Genomic DNA, 11,353 nt, shown 5'->3' on the forward strand with positions numbered 1-11,353 from the left:
TGTAAACCATCAGGTGGATTTGATTATTCTAAATTCATAACTGAAGATGCAGTAAAAGGTAATTTTACAAAGTAAACATAGAGTGTAGAAGTAGAGTATTCAATGCTCATTTTAACTTATAGAACATAGAATTTTAGAAAATTATTATTATTAAATTACTATATCAAATGTTTGAAATATTGTAAATTTAATGAAACAAATTTTTTAACCATTTAAATTTTACAGAAATATGCATGAGACCTGTGATTGGTGATGAATTCTGGTATGAATGTACACATTATCCATCAGATTGGTTTGAAGAAGAGGACTTTGGATTGCGTAAGTTTTAACAAATTTAAAACAAATTTCTAACCCATTTTATATATAAATATAATCATATACCCAAAGAAATATTTCATTTGCAGAAAATATAATTTATTTAAGTTAAAAAAATTAAAATTACAGTTTCTCTATGACTATTAATTTTTTTCTTTGGGTGTATGAAGTTTAGATTTCTACAAAAACAAATTCTTGTAGGTATATTAAAAATGTGTTTTATTAAAGAAAAAATTATTTTCAGATTATTGCGCAGAATATAGAACAACAATTAATGGGATTAAAATGTATCAGTGTAGAAGATATGAACCTCCTAAAACGATTATACAGAAATGAGAAGAAATCAACGTTACCTTAGGAATTTAAAATAATTCGAATTTTCAATCGTTATTGTATTAAAAAAATATTAAAACGAATAAATATTAAAGAGTAATTTAAGATTTTTCATTCTTTTAATTCATTAATAACAACTGAGTTTGACTCAACTTATTTATTAAAAAAATTAAAAATAATACTTTTCTATCTTTTGCCCATACTTCGATTTCTACTCGTTTTTTTATAGCGATTCAATTATTTTTAAACAATAGAATTGAAATATTTTAACAATTTAATAATTTCGAATAAAATTATTTGAAAGTTTAATTTTTCTAAACAAAATTGTATGTTTAAATCTTATTAAAATTAACTAGGATAATAATTTTAATTGTATACCAAAAAACATAAATGAATAATCGATTGTGTCTATTTGTGAAATTCGATTATTTACCATTTACCACACAAAAATTCTTCGAAAATTTGATTACTTTTTTAAATTTCTAATAAAATTATTTAACAATTATTTGGAATTCAATTTCACAAAATTCGACTAATTTGATAATTCTTTAATAAAATGTTTATAAAATTCAAGTAATTTCAGAATTCTGAAAATAGCATTTGAATGAAACGAATAAATACTTTTAATTAACTTTTCTGATAAGTGTATTCATGCATTAAATTAAATTAATTATTTACTTCACTCAATTGTGTTTCTTTTTAGTTTAAATAAGTGTGATTCAAAGAATCCAAGTTGATCCAAGTTATTTAAATCATATTTTTTAGATTTAAATAAAAAAAACTGAAACCAAGTTTTTTTGCATTAATTTATCAATTAATTAAATTAAATACAATTTTTTTTTAGTGTAACAATTCGGAATTTGTTGCATTCTAAATAATTACATTTTTTTATGTTATTTTATTTTATCATTTTATTTTGTTTTTTTTTGTTTGAATAATATATCCAAAAATTATAGATAATTAGATAAAAAATTAAATAAGAATTAAATTTATTAAATATGAAAGGAAAGTTAACAAATATCTGTGATATTAATAAAAATGTGTTTTTGTGTACATTCTAGAAATCTCTTTGAACACTATTAAATGAATTATTCTTATTTTATATTATTATAATTTTCTGTATAATGAGATTTATAATTAAAAAGTCAAATTCGATTACGTCATATGTACACTTCCTATATAAAGAGTGCTGAGACAATTGTCAATAACAGAACAATTTTAAATATTCCCAAAATTAAAATGCGTCTAATAGCAGTTTTATTCTTTTTAGTGATATGTTTTTTTTACTGCGTTACTTGTAAACCTTCAGGTGGATTTGATTATTCTAAATTCATTACTGAAGATGCAGTAAAAGGTAATTTTACAAAGTAAACATAAAGTATTCATTTATTAAATTTTTAAAATCTCATTTTAACTTACAGGACATAAAAATTTTATTACTAAAAAATGTTTTAATATTCTTTTAGGAATTTAACTTTTTAATTTTTTTCTTTTTTGTAGTTGTTATTATCATTTTATTTTTTATTTTGTTATTTTTATGATTATTGTTATTTCATTATTATTATTTTATTTATTAATTGTTAACTTTATTGATTAATTATTAACATTAACCATTTCGTGCTCTCGAAAAACCTAGCAAATGAATTCTGTTAAAATTCCTTACATGGGGGATTTTGGGGTAGATAATAACGGCTTTACAATCAGATTTCGAAAATTCAAAATGGCGGCTCCAATATGGCGGACATGTTATACAAAAAGTGCTTGCATTCGATTTATATTTTTGATTAATGAAAGAAATGTTGGTAACGAAATAAGTAAAGGAAATCTTTTTTAAAGAAGAAGAAGAAACTGTGGATTTTTTAAACATTTTGAAAGCATAATTAAAAAGAATATTTTTTATTTTTTAAATTAAGACCTATTTCATTAAATAAATTTTTTACTTAAATTTTCAGATTTTCTGGTCCTGACTATAGTTAGACTTTTCTAATTTTCCATTTTAATGGAGAGTTAGAAAAATATCATTTGTCATTGCACAATTATTTATAGTTTTAATGAGATTTTAGATTTTGACGAATTCATTAATATTTCTTAGCTCAATATTTCCTTTTCTATTCAATAAAAGTGTCAGAATTAGAGGATAAAATTTATGATTGATAAAAATTGGTACTTTTCGTCACTTTTATTTGAGAAATAGATGTAAACTTGACGGAAGAAAGTACCAGGTGCGTACTTTGGATCTACTGCGACAACACGCCTACGCTAATGGACGTTTCGTGTAAGCTGACATTCTGGGTTGCAATTCTAATCAACATTTCTTCGCCCAAGGAGAGATTTTTCTTTTCCTATTATTCGTTCAGTTTGAATGTTTTCAAAAATATGTCTTTCACTAAATAAGATTAATTTTCATCTATATATTTTATCAAAGAAAAATTGAATTTTATTTCATTTTTAAATATAATCACAAACTGGAATATCAAGAATTTTATTTTTATAAAACTGAAAGTTGGAGTTGGAGAATTTTCATAATTTTTTATTTCATTTCTATAATTTTAAAAATACTGTCAAATAATAAAATTATTTTAAAATAAATCTAATTCGCAGATTATAAGTGTCGACCGACTGAATATGCATAAATTATCAATTGTAGATATTTTCTCGACTGTAGTTAAATATTCTCTATTAATTTAATATGTAAAATAATTTGACATGAAATTGTCAGCTTCAATAATTTTAATTAAAATGAACAGAAGGTATTTTGAAATTATGTATGTAATTCACTCTGCTTAAATTATTTAACAACTAACACAATATTAGATTTTTACATTGATATTGTATTTCAATAATATTTTTTAATTTATCTATTGAAAATTTTTTTAAATATATTATTAATTTTGTAATTGAGAACTAATAATTACTGTATTATTTCTGTTAATTAGTATAATGAATTAATTATGAAAAAATTGTCAACAATCCACGAGTAATAATTATTCTAAATATTTCAAATAAAAGGTAATATTTTTAATCGTAATTGTAAGGCATTTGAAGGTAAAGATCAACAGTGTAAGTTTTGACATTGCTGAGAGAAATGCGGGTATTTAATTAAATATCGCATTTTTAGGGAGGTCGAACTTGGTTATTGACATCAACATTTTCATTGATAGAATTTTAATTAAGAATTATTCTTCCTAGAGAATAAGTAATAAGACTCAGGATTTTTTTATTTTTCCTTATTAATATCTTATCTAAGAAATTTATTTTGTTATCTTCTATTTTTTAATTCACTATTTCTAGTGAATTATTGCGTCTTTTATAGCTTTTTATAACTGAATCGCAAAGAATATTAGTGAAAAGTGAACTAACATTAAGAAAAAGTTAAATAAAATCTTGTGGTGCATTAATATTTTTCGGTTTTGAACAATATCAATAAAACTAATTATTATTTGCAATTATAGTCGATTAAAATTGTCCAACTAATTTATAATAGAATCCGACAAACGAATTGTAATAACAAATAATATTTAATAGAACAATATCTCTAGGCAATCTAATGAGTTCAGAATGATGAATCAAAGAGGTGGTCACACAACAATTGTTTTCAAAAAAAGCTGCAAGATAAGTTCAGTTTTAGACAAACAGTTGCAACTAGAAGTCATCTATAAGTCAGTTCTTCTAAAAAACCGTGATAAATTAAAAATCGTCTGTAAATTCAATAGTAAAGAGAAATCATCCATATAATCTAGGAGTAAAGATACGTTTTACTCAAACAGTGTCTGCAAAAGGAAAAGATCACCATCAAACAAAAAGTCATTGTCTCTGTGAGGAGGACGTCAACTAACCTCCTGCTATGCCAAAGAGAAACAAAAACTAGTGTCCAAAAGTAATAAAAGAAAACTCCATTTACCCATAGAGTTATCTTCTCTCTAAACATTAAAGGATCTAGAATTTCTGTTTTCTCATTATTCTTAAAAATACATGCCATGAAAAGATATATTTCTTTAATAGATATCATTTAGTTAAAGTTTGTAATCAGTACTTCAATCCTTTCTTAGCCAGAGACGGGAAATCTCACCATCGATCCCAGGACGAATGCTTAAGTGCGCGCGGATTGTGGGGGCGCACAATTTCTTGCAGTGCCACGGGTGATGGTGGAAAGGTTAGATCCACAGAACATCGTGAAAGGAGAAAGAATGAGAAAAGGAAGAGCGTCGAGCCTTCTGAGTGTGTTAAGTTGCAGTAGCGTAAAGACCGTACATAGCGCTATATATTCAGAAGTAGACGACGAAGCGTTAGAAGAGATTCGCGAGATATGCTTGCTGTTCAGAAAGGAAAAGACGGTTTGTCTCGACAAAATCAAGTTGGAGGTCGCAAAGATGATGAAGTCTTGCGACATTCAGAAGAACATCAATAGGACGGTAAAAGATGGACTCAAAGTCATCGAAGTCCTGCTGAAAGAGGCAAAAGTAAAGCATGCCGCGGCAGATGAGTCGGGCGTCGATTTGGCATGCGTTCTCAGCGGTGAGGAGTGTGACCGCAAGGACCGTAAGGAGGAGAGGGAGCTCTACTATAGGCGTAATCTCAAAAGCGTCATAAGAGATGCCGGTAAGTCCAAGCCGGTAAGAGGAAGAAGGAGGAAGCACCTGCAATAGAAACGGATGTACCGGAGCCAGAGATTTTTCGATTGGAAATAAAAGGACAAAAGGATCCGCTGTGCTAATCCGAGTCGGACAAGGATTAACATATGCTGATGTTCTGGGTAAACTTCGTAAAGAGGTCAACCCGGACATCTGCCATACGAGAATAGTAGTAGCAAAAGCTACAAAGAAAGGAGATCTTCTGATTAAAATCAGAGGAGAATCCAACAAGGACGCTTTCACCGCTGAGATCACCAAGGTGGTTGCAAGCATGAGTAAGGTTCAGTCGATTGATCGAAGAGTTGCACTCAAGATCCATGATTTGGATTGTCTTACCCAAGAAGCAGAGGTGCAACAACTGTTGTCTGAAGCGATGGGAAAGCCAGGGAGCAGGAGATTGACTGTCTGCGGACCCAACCGGCGAAAGAAAAAGCTCTCAGTTGTAATCACCAACCCGGAAGAGGCGAACATGCTAGAGAAATTGGGACACGTAAAAATTGGTTTTATGTGTTGCCCAATTAAAAAAGGGTAATGGTCGTCCTGGCGCATCGATGCTTGGGATACGTCCATATTGGAGCGAAATGCCAGAAGGACAGATCGACTGCGTGATTTAAGTGTGGTGAAGCCAGTCACAGGTTCTCCAACTGTAAATATAGAACCCAAACTGCTTTTTGTGCAAGGAAACGTTTTTCAATAAGGTGTCAACCACCCATATTGTAGCGGAGGATGCGAAGTCTTCAGGACGGCCCTTGAAGAAACGAAAAAGACTCTTGCAAGATTTAAAAGTAAATAAGAAACGGCCGCCAAAAAGAGTAATTAAAAAAACTTTTAAATTATTTATTTTATTTATTTAAATTATTTTTTGTGGTTTTTTGTTACTGTTAATGTATTTGTGTTTTTATTTAACTTGTCATTTTACAATTTTATCTTTTGACTTAGGTATCTGTAGATTCCTTTATGCGCAGATATTCTTTTTTGTATAAGATTTTAAATGGTTATGCTAATTGCCCTACTTTATTATCAATGATCAACTTTCTTATTTCAATTAGGATCACCATAAATTGTACATTGTTCTCTGTAACATTTCACAGAATTCCACAGTTCTTGAGAACTTCCGATTAAAAGTTAATCAATGGTTAAAGACAGTTTAAAGGCTTCTGATTGATTAATTGAGGATTTAATCATTGATTAACTTTTAATCGGTGTTGGTGAAATCGGCCCTTAGTTAGTTAAAGACTTGTTTACTAATTAAATTTTAATAGTGTTTTACAAACTACTCACGTTTAGCTGCTGGATGATTTTAGTGTAGGCCCAGATCCATCTTTGTTTTGCAGTCATCTCAGGTCTTTCTTTGAGTTGGGGAGGAATCGGAGCTGGTCCCACCATTTCTAAAAGTTTTTCATCAGGTAGAGGTTCCGGAGGACTCCTGGGTGGCGTATCCATCTGAACACTCTCATCTAATGAGGCTTGCTTTGTAACACTTCCTAAAATGTTAAATATACATCTTATAGGTACCATATTTTTTTTTACTAAACTAATTGTAAATTTTACTTTCAACACATAGGTATAGGTATGGTATTTTAATATAATTGTGTAATATTGAAAATCAAATTAAATTAGAAAAATTACCTCTTGGACTACCAGATGTCGGTGACCCTTTGTAGGGCTCTACCAAAGAATTTTCTCTGGAGGCTCTGAGCAGGGCTTCTTCTCCTCTTTCATACCTAATTTACAAAATGCAAATTATAAAATGTTGATGACACTATTAGATAACAAAAATTTAATTTCAATCGAGCTTTAAGCTTATTAATATTTATATTACTTAACCCCAATCTGCCTGAAGGTGTTAGTAGCATCTAAGGAAAATACTCAGTGCGGCAATGAGCCAGGTATGAACAACGACAAAATCTAAATTTCAAGTATTACTATACTTGAAGTATAGGAAGGTCCTTTACGTAAAAGTATACCGGCCGTTAATTTTATTTATTTAATATGATGAGGTAAAAGGACCTGTCTTAAAATATTGTCTACAAAAAGGAGTTCTTTTCCCTTTTTCTGGTACTTGATAGCGGATCAGTTGCTTAGAAAGGTCAATAGCCAGGGTTGTTATACGGAAAGTTATGCTGATGATTACCTGATATAAGACATCCTTTATAAAGGGGTTCTCTAATGAGACTATCTTACAGTTTACAGAAAGAACATTCGCGATAGTTTGCCATTAATGACAATAAACAGTACTAAAGAAGCTGCTAATCTATGGTAGAGAAATTTCCTTTTCTGTCAATTATTTTTTGGATTGATTGCCTTTAACCTTTTCTATCTTATTATTGATTTCAAGGTGATCAAGTGCTCTTACGTCTTTCTTCATTTTTATATTTTTGGAATCTGATGGATTTATTGTGATTAAATTTAGATTCATTTAGATTCAATTTAGATTGAATTTTGTTTTGAAATTCTTGATAAAAAGCTGAGTTGGAAAGAATATTTCGAATACTAGTATGAAATATTCTGATTTTTGGACATTTAAAAGGACAATAGAGACATAATCTGGTCCACTGGCTCCACTGATTTTACAACCCAGATTTCTGCATGAGGTCGTTGTTTGGTGGCATAGGCTTCATCTTATTATAGTAAAAGAGAAAACAATTCCGAGCAATAGTTTATAGAGGTATTTAAGGTTTTATGAGGATCACCTCAACTGCTGCATTGGGTTTCATACCAGCGGAATCCATCCCGAAAGAGTTGGGATTTAAACTCCGTTATAAGATCTTTATATTTTCCGAAACAGACTGTAAGAAAAGTTTTTCCACCTGGAGGCGAAGTATGGTGTACTGTCAACTTCAGATAGCCTGCGCCGTAAGCTTTGGTGTTTTTTGAAACACTCGTTCGTGGCCGAACTCTATGCCACGGTTTAACAGGCTGAGATCTGTGCAATTATCACTTACTCCCAAATATCTGTTAAATATAAAACAAACGGGTAAATGGATTAGTATTTGTCTGAATAGTCAAGCGGCATTAGGAGCTCAGAAAAATTCTACAACATAATTAAGACCCAGTTGGGGTTACTACGGTGAACCAGTGAGTTGGATTCATTAAATAAACTTTCATTGATCTGGGTAGTGGATTACTCAAGGATTGAGGAAAATGAAAGAGTTGACGTTTTGGTGAAAATAAGATCCATGACGGTATTGATAGGCCTAGTCCAGGTCAGGACTCCCACTACGTAGCCTTACTAATGAGTCCAGTACTGGGACCGGGTCGAAACGACATTAAGTTGTCTTTGTACCACATGATATAGATTTATCAAATTCCAAATTAGTAGTCAAGAAAGTGACAGAGGCCAGGGTTTCAGAAGTAGAAAGAGACTGAAAGAGAAGAGCCAGCGTAACGAGAGGGAAAAAAGACGCCAAAAAGATCTGATGTTTTTGGATTCACTTTTGTTCCTGTAGAAGAACAGTCGTGGCTCGTCGTTGTCATTTCTGCTTGCCAAGTTGTTCAGGCATAATTTCCTCTGACGATTAAGAGAGTCGATAATGTTACTGTGGAATTGTTGTAATTGAATTAGTTTATTAATTTATCTTGAAAATTAATTGGCGCCTGACGGCGAAATTTATTAACTGAAATTTCTATTTATGTAATTGTTGAAAGCATCAAATGTAGCCTGACGTTAAGCAGAAAGTTTAATTGATTTTAAGTACAATATAGTTGTAGTGTTATACGTCACAGTGTTTGTCGACCTAGGTTAATTTAGCAGTTCATAGATGAATAGAATTTGTTCTTTTGGAGAAGAACAGGTTTTTGAATAGGTTGACTTAGTTGGAGTTGATGGGGATCGCTACACTGGGTTTCAATTTAAGTACCTATTCTTATAATAGAAAACCCTGTATCAAACTTCCTTTAGATTAGATTCGCCATTCTCCAAATTCAGATTCGGTTTAAAAAAATTATTTTAGTTTTTCCATATATATTAATAAAACTAACATCTTACCTTTCGAGTGTCTCGTCTCTCATCTTGTAGTCCCCATTCATTGCATTACTTAACGAAATTTCAGTCTTATCTATTGAATCTTGGTCTTTGAAATACCCCCTTTTATAACTTTCAGCCCTTGAAATTGGTTGTGGAGTTGTGAAATTTTGGCCATAAACACTGCCCCTTCCGAGCTCCCGACTCTGATAAGACTCAGTCCTCTGAAGCGGAGGTTTAAATCCCTCCTGAGTAATAGAAGCATAGGAATCCTTTCGAGTTGGTTGTGCATAAGAATCCCGTCTGTCCGTATATCCATCCTCGGAATACTGATCAGATGCGTACGATTCACCTCTCGTGAGTTTTGGTTTTTGTGATTGTTGCGATGAATGTTGACTCATTTGACTCTGATGTGACATTTGCGAATCCTTTCTTTGAAGATCATTGGAAATAATTTCCGGATACTCATCCTCTATCATATCTTGTTGATAAGAATCTGTCCTAGAGAGACGTTTACCATTCGTACTAATGGAGGGATAAACAGATGCTGAGGTAGTAATAGTATTGGTATGATTCGTAACATGATTTATCATGCCATTTGAAATTTGAACAGAATTTGGTGGTGACTCAACTAATGTTGCTGGAGCTGGACTCGATTCACCTGCAGTTGAGTATTCAGAATAGGCTTTCCTTGGTTGACTACTACTCACTGAACTTACGGCAGTTTCGAATGAATCTTTAAGTTCATCGTCTCGTGATTCGAGGGAATCGGTGTTTTGTTGAAATAGCGGACTAGTACCACGTTTCACGAGTTTTTTTCTTCTTGCAGCACCAGTTGAAGATATTTCCTGTTTTTCTTGACAGGAATAATAGTATTCCGATTCGCTGGAAGGATAACCATTAGTTCTAGTTTGACCTCTAGGCGTAGTGACAGATAATTCAGGCACTTCACTTTTTCTCCTGTCATTACTTACGGTCAAATTCTCTTTATTGTACTCTTCGAATGATCCCTGATACGAGTCTTGATAGGTCTCATCGTACTGTTCCGTGTACTCCTGATACTGATTTTGATAGTCATTTTTGAAATCCGTGGTGTCCTCGCTTTTGCTGTAGGGAATGTACTTTTCGTAATCTTGTTTCTCTTGATAGGTATCTTGGTAGGTATCCTGATAGGTATTCTGAACCTCATATGTTTCGCTATAACCCTCTTGCGAAATGGAGACGGCCGGTTCATCGTAGGTGTCTTGATAGGCATCAGAAATTGGAACCTGATATTTGTTGTCGCAAATATTTTTTTCATAAGGATCGTAGGCATTGGAGGTGTTTGTGTGATCGTAAAGGCTTGTGGCAATAGACGTTGGATAATCAGAATAACCTTCTTCGAAATTATCAAGTGCGTAATCTTGTTGATACTGTTGACTTGTTGGTACTTGCTGTTGTGTTAAAAGATCCTGCGTCAATAGACTCTTTTGTGTTGTAGTCAATTGTTGAATGTTGTTCTGATCATAATCCATTGGCTGATAGTTATTGGACATAGCAATATCTTGTGGCTTTTCGTATTGATCGTTTGCTGTACTAATTGTTGGATATGTTGTGTCTTGATAAGGCTCTTGATAAATTTGTGTATTCGTGTCAAGATAGGGCGCTTGATAGGTATCCTTGTACGAGTTCTGTGCGTATGATTGTTGTTCCTGGTCATAAAGATCCTTCGTGGAAGAATCCTGATAACTCTGACCATACTGTTCCGAAACTTGTGGCACGAAATGATCAGGTACGTACTGATTATCTCGTAATGTTCCGCTGATATGCGATTGATTGTACATTTGATCGGGATAAATAGTATCGGTAAAGGATTCCTGCTGTAAGTTATCATCACTCCGATAAGCGTGATTGTAATCCTCATTGTATTCGGACTTGTAATAACTTTCTTCAGAAGGAGTCCTTGTTCGTGGCAGTTGTCTTCCGGGAGTCGCGGGAAGAGAGGCAGGTTTGCGACCGAAAATTACGCTACTCGGTTTCGAAGGGGTAGGGGGTAATTTCTTTCCAGTTCCATCCTGACGTGAAAATGAACGTTGTAACATTTTCCTTTGGCGGGCACTTGGGCTGTAAA

The 11,353-nt window shown here is 32.1% G+C and overlaps 1 protein-coding gene across 2 annotated transcripts; it reads left to right on the plus strand.

Moving 5' to 3' along the window:
- The first annotated feature begins 1,871 nt into the window (after window positions 1-1,871).
- Window positions 1,872-3,120, plus strand: LOC122509191. Of its 2 annotated transcripts, none has more exons than XM_043623032.1 (2): window positions 1,872-2,002; window positions 2,843-3,120. In XM_043623032.1, exons 1-2 carry the CDS (start codon window positions 1,888-1,890, stop codon window positions 3,040-3,042), a joined length of 315 nt encoding a protein of 104 aa, XP_043478967.1. In that variant the 5' UTR covers window positions 1,872-1,887; the 3' UTR covers window positions 3,043-3,120. The 2 variants fall into 2 exon arrangements, with proteins under 2 accessions (XP_043478967.1, XP_043478965.1); XM_043623030.1 differs by having other exon boundaries at window positions 1,876-2,002; window positions 2,837-3,120.
- Window positions 3,121-11,353: the final 8,233 nt, after the last annotated feature.

This window comes from Leptopilina heterotoma, unplaced genomic scaffold, assembly GCF_015476425.1.
Source record: "Leptopilina heterotoma isolate Lh14 unplaced genomic scaffold, ASM1547642v1 Lhet_6, whole genome shotgun sequence".
NCBI classification, from domain to species: domain Eukaryota; kingdom Metazoa; phylum Arthropoda; class Insecta; order Hymenoptera; family Figitidae; genus Leptopilina; species Leptopilina heterotoma.

Bases quoted from the DNA above. Each gene is read 5' to 3' on its own strand.
- LOC122509191 (XM_043623030.1), top strand. From the start codon at position 1,888: ATGCGTCTAATAGCAGTTTTATTCTTTTTAGTGATATGTTTTTTTTAC. The intron at 2,003-2,836 runs GTAATTTTACAA...CTTTTATTTGAG, and splicing joins TACTGAAGATGCAGTAAAAG to AAATAGATGTAAACTTGACG.